Consider the following 21,147-nt stretch of genomic DNA (forward strand, 5'->3'; position numbering starts at 1 on the left):
TGTTAGCCCTCATTAAGTGTCAGTAATGTACTAAGCATGATGTCTGCAGGTGCACTATTAATGGAGATAAGGTCCGGTCTGCTATTCAGACTGCTATTCACAGAAGCGCCCCCTGGTGTCAGAATCAGAAATTTTTGGCATGACGTGATAGCCCGCATTAAGTGTTATTAATGTACCAAGTACGATGTCTGTAGGTGCAGTATTAATCGAGATATAGCCGAATGACTGATAACTGCGAACCGCAGTCTAACTTCACTCAAGTTATAGCCTGTACTGTATATGTAATTGTTCAATAAAAACTATGATTTTATGTTAATTGATTTAGCCTACAGTTAACATTCAACTTCTCTCTCCCTACATTATATAAGTCACAGCCCATGAGTAGCTAATAAACTTCATACAAAGTGCATTGTACGCAATTTAGTTATAAAGACAGATTTATATCTAAACTTTCGAGAGTTAATGCAATTACAGTTTATGCAAACTGAAATTTGCCGGTTTTCATACACGTCACAGTCTACACATGCACAGGGGCCATAAACTCTTTCACAATCTGCTTGTATGGATGATTATATTGAGCACACAGGCAACATTCCAACCACTGCACCCCTGTGACCTCATGTCTTCGTCAAACAAACACGTGTGCTAGATACAAGTTATCTGTATACTGCTGGCTAAATTAGTTGATGACTGCCGAGTGTCATAATACATGTAGCTATAGCCGCATAAGTCACTGATGGCTTTACTGTACATGTGCATTCCATTGTCTTTTTATTAGTGGCAATAATGGTACCGGTAGCTAAAATCTTTGAATGAATGAATGGTTATGGCGAACGCCACATCGGCAATATTTCGGTGATATTGTGTCCATCTAAAACCTTGAACATGTTGAAGAGTCAGATACATGTGTTACAACTATAGAGATGTCATTCAAGTTCAGTAGGTATTTCAGTCATTGACAATCTACAGTACAGCCGGATCCTAGCCGAATATCCTACACCCATGGTCACGGACTATCCAGGGGACTATACGCGGACGGTCCAGTGGAATGTTGTAAAATGATGCTCGGATCGTCCATCCACGATGATACCATGCATGGTGGCGCCATGATACACGAATTCTGATCGTCCATCATACGCGTACAGTTTAACATGATCCGACCCATCAATTACGCCGACCGTGGATCCATGATGGGCGTATGATATTCTGCAGGAACGCGGCTGCACTGTACAGAACCCTCAAACATTGGCGCAAACGATCGTTTAGTTCACTCAGAGGTTACCGGTATGCAAATTCAAACACAGGCAAACCATTATTTGACTGGTGTTTTACGCTGTACAGGTATTTTAAGAGCATGATGGCCCCATGACACGAATTCTGATCGGATTCTACGTCCATCACACGCGTACAGTTTAACATGATCCGACCATGGTGGACCCATCAATTACGCCGACCGTGGATCCATGATGGGCGTATGATATTCTGCAGGAACGCGACTGCACTGTACAGAACCCTCAAAAATTGGCGCAAACGATCGTTTAGTTCGCACAGGCAAAACATTTCCCATTCGAGCCAAATGGCACAAATTTAGAAAAGACCCAAGTAGAAAAAAGGCGATGTTATCACGTCTTCATCAGTTAAGTGCATGTACAATAAGTGCGCTGATAAAACTTTGTCATCTTTGTTGAGGAAAGCAAAATGAGTTTTTATTTATTTATTTGATTGGTGTTTTACGCCGTACTCAACAATATTTCACTTATACGACGGCGGCCAGCATTATGGTGGGTGGAAACAGGGTACAGCTCGGGGGAAACCCACGGCCATCCGCAGGTTGATGTCAGACCTTCCCACGTACGGCCGGAGAGGAAGCCAGCACGAGCTGGACTTGAACTCACAGCGACCGCATTGGTGCGAGACTCCTGGGTCATTACGCTGCGTTAGTGCGCTAACCAACTGAGCCACGGAGGTCCCCCGCAAAATGAGTGCCACAGGAGGTACATGTATTTCTACCGACCAAAGGATGTCATATTACATGTCAGGTTGAAAAAATCGTGGATCCAAAACTCTGTTTCAACACGATAAAAGACTTTGTTACTCACTCAGTCGTGCTTAGTAAACATTGAAAAGAGTTAGGCCCCTACATGTAGTTAACTTGAGTTGTAAGCTTTAAAATTGAGGCTAAATTATCGAGATGTCCGTCACATTCTGGAACGTCAGAAATGTTTCCTAGGTATTTCTCAGCAATTCTGAAATCCTCATGTCTGCAAAAGTCGAGCGGTTGTCGACCACTCAGTGGAGTGTGGACCTTTTTTCAATCTGTGTGTGTACCTGCAGCTATTTGTATACACGATGGGCAGGAAGTAAAACGGCTGATGATGTTGGAAAATTACATATAGCACAGGAAGAATGTATCTTTTGACACAGGAAATTGTTCTTCACATGAAATTCTGAGATCCATATGAGAGAAAGGTTGTTCCGGAAATTGTATTTATGACCTGCTGCATTGCACTCTTCACATAGGGGAGATAACTCAAAGTGACACAGAGTTTAGTGTGCCCAGTGCTCCATCCTTTTTTTTTTCGTGAAATTATAAGATTTATTCAGTCAGACACATCAATCAGTCAGTGACAGTTGATACATTTTAAACAAAAATACTGAGAGATTATCGTAATTTTTCTGTGATAATTAAATGTAATTAATTTAAAATACCAGACACCAAGATTTATTTGATGAAATGTTATTAACATAAAATTATTATATACAGGTAAATCGATTGCCCCAGTAGAAATAGGTGGGAACGTCAGAAATGTTTCCTAGGTCAAAAGTGTTTCCCAGCAATTCTGTAATCCTCATGCCTTCACAAGTCCAGTGGTTGTTGACCACTCAATGTAATATGACTGGGGACCACTGTATTGTGGGGTGTCAAGTATAAACTTGTCCACTATTACATCTGAATTTCGTATTCAATTCCTGCAAAATCCGTTTTGGCGTAACCTGTTTGCATGCCAATGGGTAAAGCAAAAATAAAAATTCCGCAATCTTTTTCCTGGTCAGGCAGATTTTTCAAATTTTGAGGGCTGTGCACACCACACTATCTTGAAATAGTTATATCTATTATAGTTCTGACATCAGTTGGCCATGTTCCTAGCTCAGTTTCCAGATTACCCTGAAAGCTAAGCTGGGTTCAAAGAATGAAACAAATCCCAGAAACCGATTCCACAAAGCCATTTCTGACTTAAGCCATAATTAAAAACCTCGTCACAATGCTTAGGTTTCGACACTTTATCTTTGGGTTGCGTTTAGAAATTGGTCAAAATTTTTTTTACAGAGCGCAGAAGTGAACATTATAAGCATGTCTCAAATTTTGACTTAAGTCAGAAATGACTTTGGAATCGACCACAGATCTATCCATCATATAGATTATATGCAGGCACACGGTGTAAGAACTGAGTCATGGTAGCTACGTGTCTTAACAGACATTCTGGTCCCCTAATCACTAATTTTGCTGATTAATTAATTACCCTGACCTAGTGAGATAATTCTTAAGTGTTTTTGTTTCCAGGCTGAGACACTGGTCTTAAAGTCCTTCATTCAACATTTACTATATGACCATATTCTAAATACTGCCTGTAAATTAATTAGCTCAGTCATTTCCAGGTTTACATATGTATGTTTTTCACCCTGCGTGCTGCTTGTATTATATTTGATTTATTTATTTAGTTAGTTAGTTTGACGCCACACTCAAGGATATTTCACTTCTACAGCTTGTGTGAGGTAACCAAGCCGAGCCCAAGGGAAACCCACAACCACCCCCAGAATGCTAGCAAACATTCCCATGTCTGATCTGAGAGAAATCAAAGCAGTATGAGCTGGACTTCATTGTATTTCATTTAAACTTTTTAACAATTTGTACAATCTAATGTTTCATACGTCAACAAAGACATAATTTTGATCCAATTACCTGACAAACAGAATCAGCGTCGCCGACTGCAGACAAAATAAAGGACGATTCTAAAAATACATAAGTAGACAGAAGATCAGTCTACTGTTCCATGTTAACAAAGACATATAAAATTTAGTTCACACAAACATTCAGAATAAATCTCTCAAACAGCACATTAAAAGTGATGTTAAAAATATATGGAATATCAATATCAATATAAAATGATACGCCGTTATATAAAAATAGTGAACTGAATAAGAGCAAATTCTTTAAGAGCAAATTATCCTTGTGTTTGTTCTGTTCACTTTCCACCAGGACATCTTTAAATTGTGCCATTGCTTCGATCGTTCGATTGAGTCATCACTTCGTGCCATCCTTCTATCGCTTCGTGTCATCCTTCCATCGCTTCGTGCCATCACCGGGCGATGGACCGATGGTACGATGATAGTCTTATCCGGCTTCCATATCTCATCAATCATTACCCAATACACCACTTGAACAGCACTTGAACAGCACTTGAACAGCCGCTCCAGGCGCTTGACAAAGTGTTAACTTTGTCGGGAAGTCTGTTGTCTGAGTGATGACAGAACGTATAGGCCTACGGTAGATTAGTATGACGCAATACTGTGTCACATTCAACATGATATCTTGTTAGAATTATAGGCTACAGCCTTTGTTGAAATAATAGAATGTATGTGCTGTACTTAAAAGAATATAATCTGCTGCAGGTAAGGGCTGAATAATCTGCTAAAATACCCGAATATATTCTTGCATCACTCAAGCATCAGCTAGATTTAATGTTCAATTTAGGACATTATTTTGAGTTTTCAACAACTGAGTCTCATGGGTGAAGGCTTTTTCAAATGGTCTAGGATTTCTAATTTCTGTCCCAAATTATAATACGCGTACGAGTCAACCGTGATCATCCCTGGCGCTTGGGTATTTCACAATGCGCACGCAAGCCTGGTTCGGGTCATACCAAAGACTTATATACATACCAAAATATTATATACTTGTTGCTGACTCGGTTGGCGCTCAGCGGTGATCAAGAGGTTCGTATACAAGTAACAAACATGCATAAAAAGCGCACGTATCGCCATAGACGTATAGAGGTATAAACTACCACACAGATGAGCATGTAACACCTACAACTTCCTGGAGCCTTTATAATCACTAGCATACTGAGTTACTTGTGCAAGTTTGCTTCCAATGACGGTGTTTTAAATGAGCTATAGGCCTATAGCATACTTTGAACTAAACAGGTCAAACTGGCCTGTGTGAAAATTCATAGGTATACACGTTTCTTTATTGGGACGACTGCTAGGCCTATACATACAGGCCTACTAACACTAGTTAAATATCAGTGACATAGGCCTATTAGGAAGACTATAGGCAAAGTAATAGGCCTGTACACCCACCAGACAGCTGGCCTATCTCGTGCGGTATGATGTTGGATCAGTGGCGGCAGTACTTCGGCGGCATACGGACTCGCCCTGTCGTAAGACACAGATATGAACAAACATCTTATGACTCCTTGTCGTCAAAAGGCTGAACGACGTACAGGCCTCAGGCATACATACATATTATACCTAGCTTATCTTGCGAGATTTTGATCTCAACTTGAGTGCACGAAAACAACTTGTCAACAAACGCGGTTGCCAGGACACCTGGATCAATGGCCTTATATATATATATATATATATATATATATATATATATATATATATATATACATAACGGTATCTTCATTAATTATCTGCATATCATATCTTATCTTCTTGGCCACGAGCTAAAATTATATGCTAAAATCACATCTTCATTCGCAGAGGGCGAAAATTCTAAAATATCAATAAGTAGGCGTACATATATGTGTCAGAACTGAAAGAGCCAAGTCCGTGTTCGGTTTAAACATGCATGGTGCTTGTTTTACATATACCCTCGTTAACTCGGCCATATTTGCCAAGAAAAACAAGTCTGAACTCAGACTTTCTTTCGAAGTCGATGGCTTCCTCCACTGGGGTTGATTTGGACAGGTAGCTGTTGTCTTTAAAGCTCCACGAGTGTTTTCTTCCGAGTTTTAACAAGCGGTTTGATGTCTCGTGTGCCTAGGTATCGTAATAAGATTCAAAACAGAGAGCACTGTGACTTGCAGTCATTCGTTGTGCAACGAATGACATAACTGGTCACAACAACAACTTTGGAAACATTGCATTCCAGCGGACGGGCACTCCGATGGACACCCTTAATTATGACATTGTGCGAATTTTCTTAATATTTGTTAATGATATTGTCAAGTCTTGCCCTCTCGTTAGTCAGTCGACTATTTGGGATATATCATGTTCCGATATAGGCCTACATATGAAAATGTAAAATAAGTAACGGACAGTAAATACATGTAAAATAAATTGTAATCGTATCAGAGAATTTGATGTTCTGCAAAAGCGTGCATTTGATGTTCAACTCAGCAGTTCATCTTAACGATATACCATCAGATGAGATGGAATTTATAAGTTTGCCAAAATTTGAGATAAATTTAGCGTCTGACGTAATTACCATACTTTTGATCAAACTCAACTTTTCAAGGGGCATCAATTGCAGGCCACAGGGAAACACTTCAGTTCTTGAGTATACTGGGTCTTCAGAGCACTAAAGTGTTGCTTATATAGGTCTAATTCTCACAAGCACACTAGACTTGACCAATTTTGTTTTCTTATTTTCTACAGTTTAAAAACACACTGGCATGAAAATTCCCATTCAAGGTTTTGTTGTGACATTATTTCAGTACCCAGATAACTTGGTGTTTTGCATTATTTAGCATGATCATGACAAAGAAGATGTCCGAGAAGTTACTTTTTTTCAGTGATGCATTGTTTACCATAGCATATCAATGATATCAACTTAAATGATTAAATTATAATCTGAAAGTGCTGTCTTGGCATACTGGAGTTTTTAATTATGGCAGCATATTTTATTCTACAATTCACAGTCATTCACTGAGCAATTTTAACCACTAAATTTTTGTTGCATTTTTTGTTTTAGTGTCTGTATATAATAGACAGGAGTTGTTAGACATATTTGAAACTATGTTTGTATTCCATAGATAACTTATGGCTTACTTGCTATTAGCACACTTCTCTAAAGTAAGGTAATAGTTATATGACTGCATTTATCGGTTGCATAGTTTCCGAAGTCTTGTATTTATTTATTTATTTGATTGGTGTTTTACGCCGTACTCAAGAATATTTCACTTATACGACGGCGGCCAGCATTATGGTGGGTGGAAACCGGGCACAGCCCGGGGGAAACCCACAACCATCCGCAGGTTGCTGACAGACCTTCCCACTTACGGCCGAAGTCTTGTATTGAGAGGAATTCTATATTAATTAGTGGACATGGTATCAATTGAAATGTAATGATATTAATAAGCATTTGTTCTACAAGATTAAATCTCACGACATAAAGTGTAGACTTTGTTTATGTAGAAATCAGTCAAGCATAATAACCGCAGCTCATGAGTCAAATGCTATTTAACCTGTGAACATGCAATTGCAATGTATGTGCCTTATGCGCACCAGGAAATGACTCAGTAGAAATGAATGCTTAGAATAGAGGGGTAATTAGGACTGATGTGAATACCATAATATAGTGGTTATAAATATATATGATAATAAAAAAGCTCATAGTAAATGATGGTAAATTTATATTGTGTAATTATTTTTTTGTATTTCAGCTGGATATTAAATTATTAAATAAGATAATGATGCAACAGAATTCTCGAAGAGGCGGACGGCCAAGCCGCTTTGAGCCCTCAAGTTTGCCTGGAGCTGGGTTACTTGGAGATGCCCCAGGTAGAGGGGGCTTCCCTGCTGGATTTAACCCTGCTAACACGTCACTTCTTGGGCAAGCCCCTGGCCCAGGTAATCGTAGCATGCAGATGCCCAGTTTTGGGTCAGCAGGTCAAGGGACTGGCATGGGAGTGGCCCAGAGCCTAATGGGAATGGGAGGCGCCAAGGGAGGCAACCAACAGATGGCCAACATTTTGCAGCATCAGAATGGCATCATGGGAAACTTCTTACAGCAACAACAACAACAGCAGCATCAGCAACGTCGTCAACAGCCACAAATGCAACAACCACAACAACAGCAGCGTCTGCCAACACAGAATATACGCGACACCCAACTCAACATTGTCAACAGTCTCCTAAAGGGGGCAATGTCGAATCAGGGAGCATCAGGACAAATAAACAACCAGATGAGAGCTGCCAACAGCATTCTTGGTAACTTCCCTCGACCACCTGGTTCAATGCCGGGGGGAATAGCAGGAATGAAAGGAGGAAATTTCGGAGCTCAAAATCTGGGTCAGATGGCAGGTTTGGGGAGAAAAGCGCCCTCTGGCCTGGGCCTGCTAGATAACCCGCCTATTCCCTCCATCTTTAACCTCAATACTAATCCGACCAATCAACTTGCTCAACGAAAGAGGGCTGGGATGATGGACGGAAGGAACAGGTTTGAACCGGATGTGAAGAGGTACCGTAAAGATCTAGGGGTGAGTGGCAGTGGTCAGTGTGACTGGCATTGTACTGTACCATATATAAACTATGATTGATTAGTAGGAATCTTTGCTTTTAATACCTTTGTTTTACAGACAATTCGGTAAGCCTCTAGCATGCAACATCTACAATTCAGTGGTAATAGACTGGTTTTTGCCATCAGTTGACAAGTGGACCTGGACCTTTAGACCTGTTTATAGGGCCTATGAGAGACATGAGTTCACGGGAGTTTTGTGTGGGGGCGCTCGCGCATATACCAAAAGTTTGGTGTAGATAAGGCTCCATTCGCCCATTGTTCGTGCGCGAAGACCGTGTACCACCAGGGTTGTAACCCCAAGTTTCAGTATATATGCAAGCGCCACTACTTGTAACTCCCGTGAACATGTGTCCCTTAAGTTTTGATTTTTATTTGATTTGATTGGTGTTTTACGCCGTACTCAAGAGTATTTCACTTATACGACGGCAGTCAGCATCATGGTGGGTGGAAACCGGGCAGAGCCCAGGGGAAACCCACGACCATCCGCAGGTTGCTGAAGACCTTCCCATGAAAGGAAGCCAGCATGGGCTGAACTTGAACTCACAGCGACCGCATTGGTGAGAGACTCCTGAGTCATCACGCTGCGCTAGCGTGCTAACCAACTGAGCCACGGAGGCCCCCGTGTCCCTTAAGGCCCTATAGAGGTATTCCAAAGTGTATCCCACTGATACACAGAACAGGTTTGACACATAGCCAACATGTTGAGCCTACATATACATTTTCTCCTTGTTCACCGTCAAACTGCTTTCAGATGGTTCTGGTTGGTATGTGACATCTGACTCGGTTACACAAAATACATCTACTTGTACAGTCTACACTTTTCATTTCCTTATCATGCACAGATATGTACAGTGCGTCTTGATTCATCTACATGTATGCTGTCCATATTGCTTCTTTTCGTGTGATCATTTCAGTATTCAAAACATTGTCCTCTACATTGTATGTAATGTCATGTTTAAATCTGACCTCAGAAACCCTCCTAACTCTTCTTGAATTGTCAGCTTACATGTATTGGTGACAGCCTTTTCCTGTCTACTGGCACACAGATGCTAATATCAAAGACACATATATTGGACCCAATGTCATAGCTCTTCAAAAATGTTGAACACCAGCTTTCCTCTTATCTTTTATATTTGGATATCTATATCTGTTAATAATGTACTTGTGCTGCATCTATAGTTGTTTTGGCAGATTTAATTTCTTATTTGTACACTGATGACTGCACAATGTCATTGATATTCTCTTGTATTCCATATTCTCTCATTTCTTCACATTCATGACCATTCTGAAGACATTGTCTGGGTCTTAAACCAAAGGGCCATAACTCTTGTGTATTCTGTTACTGTTTGGGTCAGAGCTTTCTCTTTGTGTATGTAACTCAGTGGTTATCCCCTCCTGTTGTCCTGGTTACAGCAATTCTCAACAGGGGGCAGTTTCAGTCAGATTCCACCCCGCACCTTTGACCGTCCAGATAATAGAAATGATCGCCATGACAACAACTTAAGAAGGTCAGTCCCAAGGTTTGCTGGCGGTAGACGGGACAGCAGTGGCAGTAGTCATTCTGACAGATCCCAGAATTCTCGCTGGCAGCCTGCTCAAGGTAACCTCTACTGAATTATCCCCCCTGATTTCCATATCTGTCTTGCTGTCTTGTTTTGTTACATCATTGTTCATCTTTGCCTCAAGCCTGTCATATAACACGCCTGATTGGTGGGTTGCCAATCTGCTATCTGCCCTCTGTCTGACACTTCCACTGATCTCCTTTCAGTTTCACTTTCACTGTCACTCTCTCAGCCTTGTCTGCATGTCTTTGTGAGTTCAAATCTGAAAACTCTGACATCTGAGTTGTCTTTTCTCACATGAATGAACTGCAGTGGTAACTAAAACCCCAATTTTGTCCATTAGTCAAGTTTCTGATACTGTCCTGTTACTGCTGAAGGGAAATTGGTTTCACTATATACAAGGTACTGATGAATCTTGTTTAAATTTTGAATATTTATGTATGTATGTATTTGATTTGTGTTTTATGGAACACTGGAGAATATTTCACTTACAAGATGGGATTAAATACATGGCTGAATTAAATTATATGGCCGACATATTAAAAATCTGTGGCTCAAAAGGAAAGATAACAAATAATATAATCAAAGTGATTTCAGAAGAGGTGATCCAGACCTTAACGGCTACAGTCATTTAGTTCTGATATACTTGTTAACTGTTGTAATCAATAATCAGTGTGGAATTCTTTATAAGATGGCCAGGTGATTAAATTAGAGAAATTGGAAAGAAGATGTCTTACCACTTCGGCTGAAAGGTAAAACCAAGCTTGCCTGATGTCAGCACAAACAGCTGTATTCTGCAGTCTGATTTGTTAAATTTGATAACATTTCCTTGCTTACAGTTTTCAATCTTATGGATTTTGAACTTTAGCCTGACTGACCCCTCTCCCCAAAAGGGTTTACTCTGAAGTTTTTATTGAGATTTTGTTAGAAATTTTTTTCCTGTTAATTTTTCTGTCCATGTTGATGTCTTCAAATCCTTATCTTTTTTTAGTTGTGAGAATAAAGAAAAACAAAAAAATTCCGTACTTGCTTGACCTAATTTTTTTTTATAGGGTTGGGTTACGCCGGACAAAAAATTTTGTAAGGATTGCCTTTTAAATTTGTTTTTTTTTTAAATTCTAAAGAATCCTATTGCTTCCTAATGTCACAGAAATTCCGAATGTGTTTTTTTCGTGTGGGTGGGGGAGAGGGGAGGGGTTGAAGTACATGTAGTTGGGGTGACGTAGTCCTACTGGCATTGAAATGTTGCTAATGCACTCGAATTTCACACACTGTGTATATAATGTCAGGGTGTACCAGACTGTTGAAATCTTGTGAATGCATTCTTCCTTGTGGTCACAGGTAATCTGATTCATTTGCCAGCTGTTTTCCTTTGCCATAGTTTAGCACTGAGCCAGCCTGAATTAGGTCAGCTTTAGACTATTATTCATTATTTAGCTTCCAGTGAAATAAGTTACATATTGACAGTATCATGCTTGGTGTGGCAAACTCCGCTACTAAGGGGTCAGTTTGAAATCATTCCATCACATTAATATTGTTTCTCAACAGCATTTCCTACTCTACATGTATGATACCAGACAGTAAATTTTACAAATACAGAAGCAAGCAACTTATGACAGAAAGGGTGTCAGATTACTGTCTGGTGCAAGGGATCACTTTTTGTTAGCAATCACAAATACTTGCAAATGTGACACTCTTCTGGCTAGCCCTCTGCTTATGGTGTATTCTTGCCTCAAGTCCTACACATGTAGCTCTTGTAACAACTGTCTTTTCAAACTTTGGCTTTTGTTCTAGTTTGCTCTTCAGCATTCAACATTTGGACTTACTTAAGTCGTAACGATTTTGTGTTAAAAACTTTGGCTGCTGCTCTACTTGTCTTTTCAGCATTCAACATTTGGACTTGCCGTAACAATTTTCTGTTTAAAACTTCAGTTTTTGCTCCAGCTGTCTTTTCAGTATTCAACATGTGGACTTGCCTGTGTTGTAACAATTCTCTGTTAGAAACTTTGTCTTTTGCTCTAGTTGTCTTTTCAGTGTTCAACATGTGAACTTGCCATGTCTTTTCAGTGTTCAACATGTGAACTTGCCTTGTCTTTTCAGTGTTCAACATGTGAACCTGCCATGTCTTTTCAGTGTTCAACATGTGAACTTGCCTTGTCTTTTCAGTATTCAACATGTGAACTTGCCATGTCTTTTCAGTGTTCAACATGTGAACTTGCCTTGTCTTTTCAGTGTTCAACATGTGAACCTGCCATGTCTTTTCAGTGTTCAACATGTGAACTTGCCTTGTCTTTTCAGCGTTCAACATGTGAACTTGCCTTGTCTTTTCAGTGTTCAACATGTGAACCTGCCATGTCTTTTCAGTGTTCAACATGTTAACTTGCCAGGTCTATTCAGCGTTCAACATGTGAACTTGCCTTGTCTTTTCAGTGTTCAACATGTGAACCTGCCATGTCTTTTCAGTGTTCAACATGTGAACTTGCCTTGTCTTTTCAGTGTTCAACATGTGAACTTGCCTTGTCTTTTCAGTGTTCAACATGTGAACTTGCCAGGTCTTTTCAGTGTTCAACATGTGAACTTGCCAGGTCTTTTCAGTGTTCAACATGTGAACTTGCCAGGTCTTTTCAGTGTTCAACATGTGAACTTGCCTTGTCTTTTCAGTGTTCAACATGTGAACTTGCCAGGTCTTTCCAGTGTTCAACATGTGAATTGCTTTGTCTTTTCGTGTTTTATATGGACTTGTGTCCAGCCACAAGCTGTATATCACAAGACCTGTAAATGCTTTTGTTCTTCACTTTTGCTGTCTCTTATAGAAGACAGTTTGTCTTTTGCTGCGCTGGTGTTGTTTCGTACTAATGCTCATAAGAGCCCTATTTCACAAACTGTATGTACCATTATGTGCATGTTCTCCAATACACACGATTCCTCATTCAGACAACATATCTGAAATTGCTGAATGTATTTCAGTAATGACACCTGTTTTGTTAAGCCCTTTCCTTTTCACCCCATGTCATTTTTTCGAAAAAATTTATATACACGTATACGCAAAACATATGTAAACTCAAACAGTGGTCTCTTCCCTAAGTTGGTTTTGTCCACTGTCTCTATGGCTCAAGAAAATTCTTCTTTGTTTGTTTTTAGGCCCTCTATATTCTTCCCATTTCATTTATTTAAAACTTTTTGCTCTGTTTGTAACATGTGTGAAAATCAGACAGTGATCTCTTACTAATAGGTTGTCAACTTTTGTCCACTGTCTGTTTGGCTCTGGAGAATGTTTTTTGTTTGCTGTGCTGGTTAGGCCCTTTCCATTCTCCTTCTTTCAACTGAGCAAAACTTCAAACTATTATCTGTAAAATATGCGGAAAATCAAACAGTGATCTCTTGTTTCAGTTCGTGGGTTTTGTTGAATGTTGTGATGGCCCTAGAAAACAATACAATTTGTTATTTGTATGATCGGTTTTGTAGGGCCTCTCCAATCTCCTCATTCTGTTGGTTCAAAACTTCAAAAATTTCTTTTTCAGTTTCAACGGATACAAATGTTTTGTTATTGTTCTTCCATTGCAGTGGCTTTTTGGACCATCGGTTTGTCTACAGTGCACATGTGGCGCCTGTAATGGTCAGCTTACATGAATATGCGTTTGGCCATTATAGCTCCACCGCTCACATGACACTCAATGTCTGTCAGTGGGTGAGGTTCTGTGTGCAGACGCTTTTGTCAAGGTACCATGGTTACCATCATTCTGATACGATATTTTTTTTAGTCATCCCTTTATATTGACATGGATCAGGTTGAATGCATAGTTCTCTAATCTGTGACTCAAACTACAGAAGTCCAGAAGTACTCATAACACTTTACAGTTTATTCAAAAAAACAAATGAGCAAAATTGGAACTGTATCTTGCAGATCTTATAGGTCACGTCAGAACTGGTTGGACGCTTGGGTGGCCTAATGGTTAGAATGTCGGCCTCAAGACGGGAGACCTGGGATCAAACCTGGGTCGGGCCATACCAAAGACTGTAAAAATTGAACTTGTTGCTGCCTCACTTGTGGCTCAGCACAGAGAGGTTAGAGCTAGGAGACAGGACTGATTGGCCCGGTGTCAGTATAATGTGATTGGGTGGGGTGTCATGTCTGGTGTCTTCAGCATGACACATAAGCGGACTAAAAGACACAGTGTATTATGTACACTCACCTCGTTGTCATATGACTAAAGAATTGTTTAGTAGGACGTTAAACCTCAAGCATTCATTCATTCAGAACTGATTGTGCTGTCATGGTTGTTGCTTACGTTGCCGTGGCAATAGACAAGACAGGGCCCATGGATCTGATATAGGTATCACTATGGTCCATTTCTTGCGTTTGTATATTTAATGCTGTCTTTTTCTTTTCCCTGTAGTAACTGTTGCTTGCTTATTGTTCATAATTAGCTTCTAGAAAAATCTAAGAAAAGTTCGGAATGAGATGAGTTGTTTTGACATCCCTTTCATTCAGCCTAATTTGCATATCACTCAGCACATCATGCTCAGCCATATATTGCACAAATTTGCATATAAACTTTATTTCAGGACATGGACCTTGTATCATTAAGCAGATATAAATGATAAAATACTTTGAGTTCTATTTTATTTCAGGCAAAACTTTTTGTTTCTAGGAGGAGAATTACGTGCCTCTGTTATAGGCAGAAGACTAGATATTAAATTTTAAAACTGAAATTGGTTTGCATGCATGAACCACAACCTGGGAAATGTTTATAGCACCTGCCAGTCAGTGTCAGATGTGTGATAATAAATGTCCAGAATATGCTGGCATCCTTCGACAAAAAAAAAACAACAACAAAAAACAAAGAAACAAATGACAAACCCCACATGCTTCCTCACTCTGTTGTAAAAAATCACATTCAAAGCTGCCTTGTGTTGTCCCCTGTACAGTGAGACAACTACAAGGTTTAATCATTAAACCATCTTGCCAACATGTACATCGTCCTATTTGTAGTTGAAAAAAGATACGTAAGCCATTTTTAGCTACGACCTAAACACCTCTGTAAGTCGATTAGTCGTACTGTGTGTTGGTAGGTGGATGGGTCAAATTTGTGACAAAGGCCTGTCCTATTTTAACATGGGCCTCTCACCTAATGAATCATAACCTCTGTATGCCACAGAACTGAAGTTTCCTCACTTTAATACAGAACAGACCTGGGATCAAACCTGGGTGGTGTCATTCCAAAGACTTTAAAATGGGTAATTTTTGCTGCCTCCCTTGGCCCTCAGCACTGAGAGGTTAGAGCAAGGACACAGGACCAGGTGGCCCGGTGTCGGTATAATGTGACAGGGTAGGGTGTCATGTCTGGTGATGCTTCAGTGGCGGCAACACTTTGATGGCAGGGCGATTCCATGCCATCCATCATCACAGAATAGGCACGCACACCTAATGACTTGTACCGGCACTGATGTCTGAGTTGGTCGAGCGTCCGCTTCGGCGGTGAGTCATTGCTGTGTCATTCCTGGGTTGGGTCACAACTAAGACGTAAAAAGAGGAAGTTGTAGCTTCCTCGGTTGGCATTCAGCCTTAAGGTAATAGTGAAACTACTGGTTGACCCATATCAGTGTAATGGCTTGGGTGGGGTGCCTTACTTTCCTTCCGTAAGTCGTTTTAGTGAAATAGCACTAGAGATAAAAGTGGCAACAAAGAGGCACATTACACGTACATGCACTCTGAGGACTCCTTCGTCGTCATATGACTGAAAAATTGTTAAGCATGACGTTGAACTCTAAGCACTCACTCAAACTCATCCTAATGACTCTTCGTCATATGACTGAAAAATTGTGAAGTATGACATTAAACCATTGTGTAACATGTTTTTCTTCCTATGTGTATAATTCCATGTTTGTAAGGTTGATCTTGTCTCCTTGTTCCAACTGTTAACCTTGGTGTAATCACGTTGTCATGTGTTTGTGAGCAGGAGGCAGTACGCAACAGACCAGGGATGTGTATGACCCAGCTGAGCCCACCGATGACCAGGAACAGGTATGTACACATCAGGGGCACCTGATCACCCATTGTGTTCAGTATGACTGAAAAATTGTTAGGTAAAACCCCAAGCATACATTCAGCGGGCACCTTCTCATACAAGGCCATTATTCTTACGTTGATTTATGTATTTCTATATTATAGCCCCGCACAACAATGAAGGGCAGATGGGGGGAGGGGGCGTGATGGTCTGTCTGCCCGTTTGTAGTCCGGTTTTTCTGATGAGCTTGCAGCAGATATTGCTTAAGCTTGATGACATTCTGCAGTTCTAGTCAGACTCGTCCGCAGTTAGTTTTTTGCCTGGTATGTTCATTTTGAACAGTATTGTGAAGAAGAAGAGTGCTTACCTCACACACGCTGAATCTCTTACAATGTCAATGATTCTAAATCGAGCAACATCTGACTAGAACTTGCTGCAGTTCTAGTCAAAAATTTGGACTAGTTTGTTTTTAGACACAATTTCGATATTGGGTAGACAGTGCCTTTTTAATCGCATTACCCAGACTTCCATGATATTTTTGTGTATACCTCCTATGATCTAGACTATCTTGATTTTCATAACAATCATTTTTACAATACTTACAAAGTTATCCCCTTCAGGTATGGTTAATGTTATTCATGTATATGATTTGTGTCATGAGAAGGACACTGCTACTTACTGGAAAACAGGACATTCAAGTAAATCATGAAGATAAATGCACTTGGTCCAATTTATGCATGTTTTTAATTTGATTTTGGGGACAATAATACGTTGATTGGGCTGGTGAGTTTTAGGGTCCCACAAGTATAATTTTTAAGCCTATATTGCATCATATCCATAGAATATGCTTGAGTAAACATCTTGCAAACATATGAAAAGGTTGAAGAATGAAAGTATATATTTTCATAACACTCCCGCGTGTATTCACTAACCTGTCCCTGTCTTGTGACAGAGGCGTGGAGGGAGCACGGAGGGGAGCCTGTCTGGAGAGACATCACCCCTGGGGCTAGAGGAGGGGGACGGGGACTTCAGCGTCACCGTGGACAAGACGGGCCGTTCCATATCAGACAAAAAGGAGGTAACGGTAGTCATACTAATTAGTCATGTTAAGCATAGTATTTCATCTTGACTTTGGCCTGAAAACTGCACTTTCAGAATGTATATAAAGACCTTAAAATGATACTTTTTAGGCCAACACTTATGTGTTTTGGTGTATTCTCAAGTGGCCCACCAAGGCTGATAAATCAAGCAATAGTCAGTGGTACAAGAAGCTGAATTTTAGGTGATGTGTCAACATTCTTAAACTTAAACTTTCTGTGATTATGTATATTGCATGAGTTTATGAACGAATATTGAAGTGAACTGAATCAGCCTAAATACAACATTACTGTTACATGCACATGTATGTCCTCCATTGTTTGACTTGAGATGTGTACATTGTTTTTTTTCATAAGAGTATTTTTCAGTGTTTATAATCAGTCGTCGTTGTGTTGGTTGATTTCTGTATATTGTGCTGTGTCTGATTTTCAGGAGAGGAAGCAGAAATCCCAAGAAAAGAAATCTCCGTACTTCTGCCATACCTGTAAGGTGGAATGTAACAATAAAGCTGTAAGTTTAAAGAATATTCATGACATATGTTCACCCTTATTGGCTGAGAATCTGAAGATGTTATTTCATGACTTACATTGCATGAGCCATCTCTAAAGGGAGGCAAATCCTGTGAACCATGGAAGAGTAGTGCCCTATGCATACACTACAGCTCAGGCCAAAAGTCAGATCCAGGCAGGAGATTAGCACATTCCTCGAGGCCTTGTAGAGAGTTTGTAGAGCGCCTGTGGAAAGCTCTGGGACAGACAGTCACCTGCAGAGTCCGTCCAACTGTGACTGATCACTCTCATGTGGCTGAGCGGTATAATGTCTATGGGCTGGCTATGGAAAGTTGACAGGGAAAAATCTAGTTCTTTGTATGAATGATTTAAAAGATTTTTGAAGGGGCTAACACAGTACACGAAACTGAAGTAAAATGTCTGATGTTTGTACTTCTGATCGCATAGGGTCAAACTTTAATGATTTACAAGTGGGTTCATACAAGATTTGCAATGGATCACCACCACTGCCAAAACTAGCTCATTCTTCATCTCCCTTGAAAATGTTAAAAAGTGGACAAATATATTTCATCTCTTCCATAGAAAGTTTTCCTTGTTGTGGGAGTCCTCTGCCAGGGAAAAATTATCTGTCACTTGGTTATTTAAAAAACCAAACTGACACTTAGACGCTGATACGCCATGCAACGACAACCACGCACCATTACAATACGAATTTCATGTATAAAAATGGTGAAAGAGGAAAACGCAATGAAGGACAAGTTAGATTTTGTCTGTGTGACTTTCTGAAGAATTTGAAGTTTGTGCAAAACCATGCAGGAACAGTTTGTTTGTAGGAACAGCACCCACATAGTAAACGCATGAACAAAAGAAAATTATTTGCTCTTAAGGGTTTTCCCATCACTAAAAGAACTAATCATTTCCCATTTGCACCAATACACATTACTTGAATTTTTTGATTACTGGGTACAGCATGCCTGAAATATTTTCCTTTTTGACTGTAAAATGCTTTCACGGAATTCATTCGACTTATTCGTTAGGCTTAACAATACATGATTTGAATCATTACCTGATGAATTCAGGAATCAGTTATTAGTGAACTTGTATAAAATGTGAAACAAAATGTGTGTGAATAGCTTATAGGTGTATCACGTGTAAACATATATTTACCACTTGTTGTCTTGTTTTTTTTTTGTTTTGGACAGTAATATTTTGCTGTTTACTATACAAATGTGAGAAAATATCATGAGTGTTAGGCATCAACAGCAAAGCAAATTATTGTAGGCTTAATTGAACTACCCAGAAGTGTCATGCAGAGACCAGGCAAGAACTCCTCCATTCTTTAGTGTTCAGCAGTGAAAAGATTGAAGAACAATAGGCACACGGTATTGCATTTGGAGTAAATAATACTCACAAGTGTCGAGCTTTATTAACTGATACACAACATATGGTTTTACAAATGGTAAACAAGACAAGTAAATTAATCTCTCAAAATTGCTGGTGGTGGTCTCACTGTTTCTGTGTAAATCCCTCTTTTGTGCACCTTGCTGTGTGGCAGTTTGGTTGCAAGTCTGTAGACAATCATTGATGTATGCCTATCTTGAAAACTTTGCAAATGCAACAGTCAACTTGAAAAAAAAAAGCAGCAGTCACCAGCCACACCAACTAGTGTCCATTAACTAGAAAGGTAAGCTACAGTGAAAGTTGTTCAGCTTGGCGATGGCCAATTCTGACCTACAATTAGTTGTTGTTGTTTTCTTTTAGTTCTTTTGATATGAGGCTTACTCCCTCCTTGCAGTAATGTAAATGCATGACGTTTTTAGTTGTCACCTTTATACAAATGCAACAGATGATAAGACATGAGCGTGAAGAATCACGCAAAGGTATGGCCACATGAGACTGCTGTCTGCCTGTGTTGGGGCGATGACCTAGACAGGAAGCCTGCGATATTACACGTGCTTTATTCATAAAGTCGCATTGGTTTGTAAAGTTTATGTGGAGATTTGGCAAGTTTACTGTAAAATCTTGGTGGCAAGGTTTTGCATTTCATAATATAAATGTGTAACAAAATGAGTAGGCCTTTGCCAACCATCAACACCAGTAAAAGACTTCCGATCACATATTTTCTCCCTTACTCAAGGTGACGAACTGATTTTGTTGTGCTCAGGTAGGTTACAGTTTGCAAGATAAATTGTCCGCCTTCACGGCTAGTGTATTTTCACATAACTGAATAGACTATGACCACACCTTCGTTATTTAGAACTATTTTCACACCTTTCAAGGATAATCCTACGTGCCTCAGCAGGTCTTTGACACAGTTCAGTGAAGAGTTTGTCACGCGTCAGTAGAGCGTTATTCAGTACCTCATAGCGCGATACGAGCGGTAAGCAATTGACTTTTAGCCTGAGCTGTAATACTTTGTAATTCTTACTAGAGTAACATTGCCAGCTATGATTATTCATGATCGCTTGTAATAGTAGTGAAATGACGCTGTATTGTTATTCAAGTGGGTAGAGGGTGCTTCTGTTCCATTGTGTACAAGATTTGTTTCCCTTGGCAGGGGATTGGCTCATCTCATTGGCTTGATTTACCACAAAGACAACATTAGCACTGAATAAATGGTACTTGTGAATTGTTTGTTCTGAAATTTTACGATTTTAAATGAAAGAAAACAAAACATAAAGTGTCATCAGAGAGACTAAGGAAAAATATTTCTAAGACTACCGTATGACACCTTTTTTTTTAATATTTGGGATATGATGTACAGATGGAGTAAGAAAAACCTCATCAGCACCTATGAGGTAGAGACCACTCAACACTTGTGGTTACCGTCCCTTGTAAGTGGTGCAGAACTACATGTAGAAGTTTACAAACCACATCTACATGTACACTGTTGTTGCATAACTTTATAGCCAACTAGACGTACACTGTTTTTCAGATGGTCACTAACTGTATGTATTGAAGACTAGCACTCTTGTCCATGTAGGATCTCTAACAAAAAACTGTCATGGTCCAGTGACAAAAAGCCACCAAAAGTTATGTGTCACATGTACACCTGTTGTTTCAGAACTTAATATGTCACATGTACACCTGTTGTTTCAGAACTTTACCTGCCACATGTACACCTGTTGTTTCAGAACTTTACCTGTCACATGTACACATGTTGTTTCAGAACGTTACCTGTCACATGTACACATGTTGTTTCAGAACTTTACCAGCCACATGTACACATGTTATTTCAGAACTTTACCTGCCACATGTACACCTGTTGTTTCAGAAATTTATCTGTCACATGTACACATGTTGTTTCAGAACTTTACCTGCCACATGTACACCTGTTGTTTCAGAACTTTACCTGTCACATGTACACATGTTGTTTCAGAACGTTACCTGTCACATGTACACATGTTGTTTCAGAGCTTTTCCAGCCACATGTACACATG

At 39.8% G+C, this 21,147-nt stretch overlaps 1 protein-coding gene across 1 annotated transcript in view; it reads left to right on the plus strand.

The window, feature by feature from the left end:
* The first annotated feature begins 5,900 nt into the window (after positions 1-5,900).
* LOC135480504 (uncharacterized) overlaps positions 5,901-21,147 on the plus strand; it is a 32,268-nt gene continuing 17,021 nt past the window's right edge. The window contains exons 1-6 of the mRNA XM_064760351.1: positions 5,901-5,976; positions 7,674-8,489; positions 9,944-10,130; positions 16,053-16,117; positions 17,053-17,178; positions 17,631-17,708. Coding sequence (XP_064616421.1) covers positions 7,701-8,489; positions 9,944-10,130; positions 16,053-16,117; positions 17,053-17,178; positions 17,631-17,708 — 1,245 coding nt within the window. The 5' untranslated portion in view covers positions 5,901-5,976; positions 7,674-7,700. The remainder of the gene's footprint in view (positions 5,977-7,673; positions 8,490-9,943; positions 10,131-16,052; positions 16,118-17,052; positions 17,179-17,630; positions 17,709-21,147) is intronic.

The sequence above is a fragment of the Liolophura sinensis genome, chromosome 13 (genome assembly GCF_032854445.1).
Source record: "Liolophura sinensis isolate JHLJ2023 chromosome 13, CUHK_Ljap_v2, whole genome shotgun sequence".
NCBI classification, from domain to species: domain Eukaryota; kingdom Metazoa; phylum Mollusca; class Polyplacophora; order Chitonida; family Chitonidae; genus Liolophura; species Liolophura sinensis.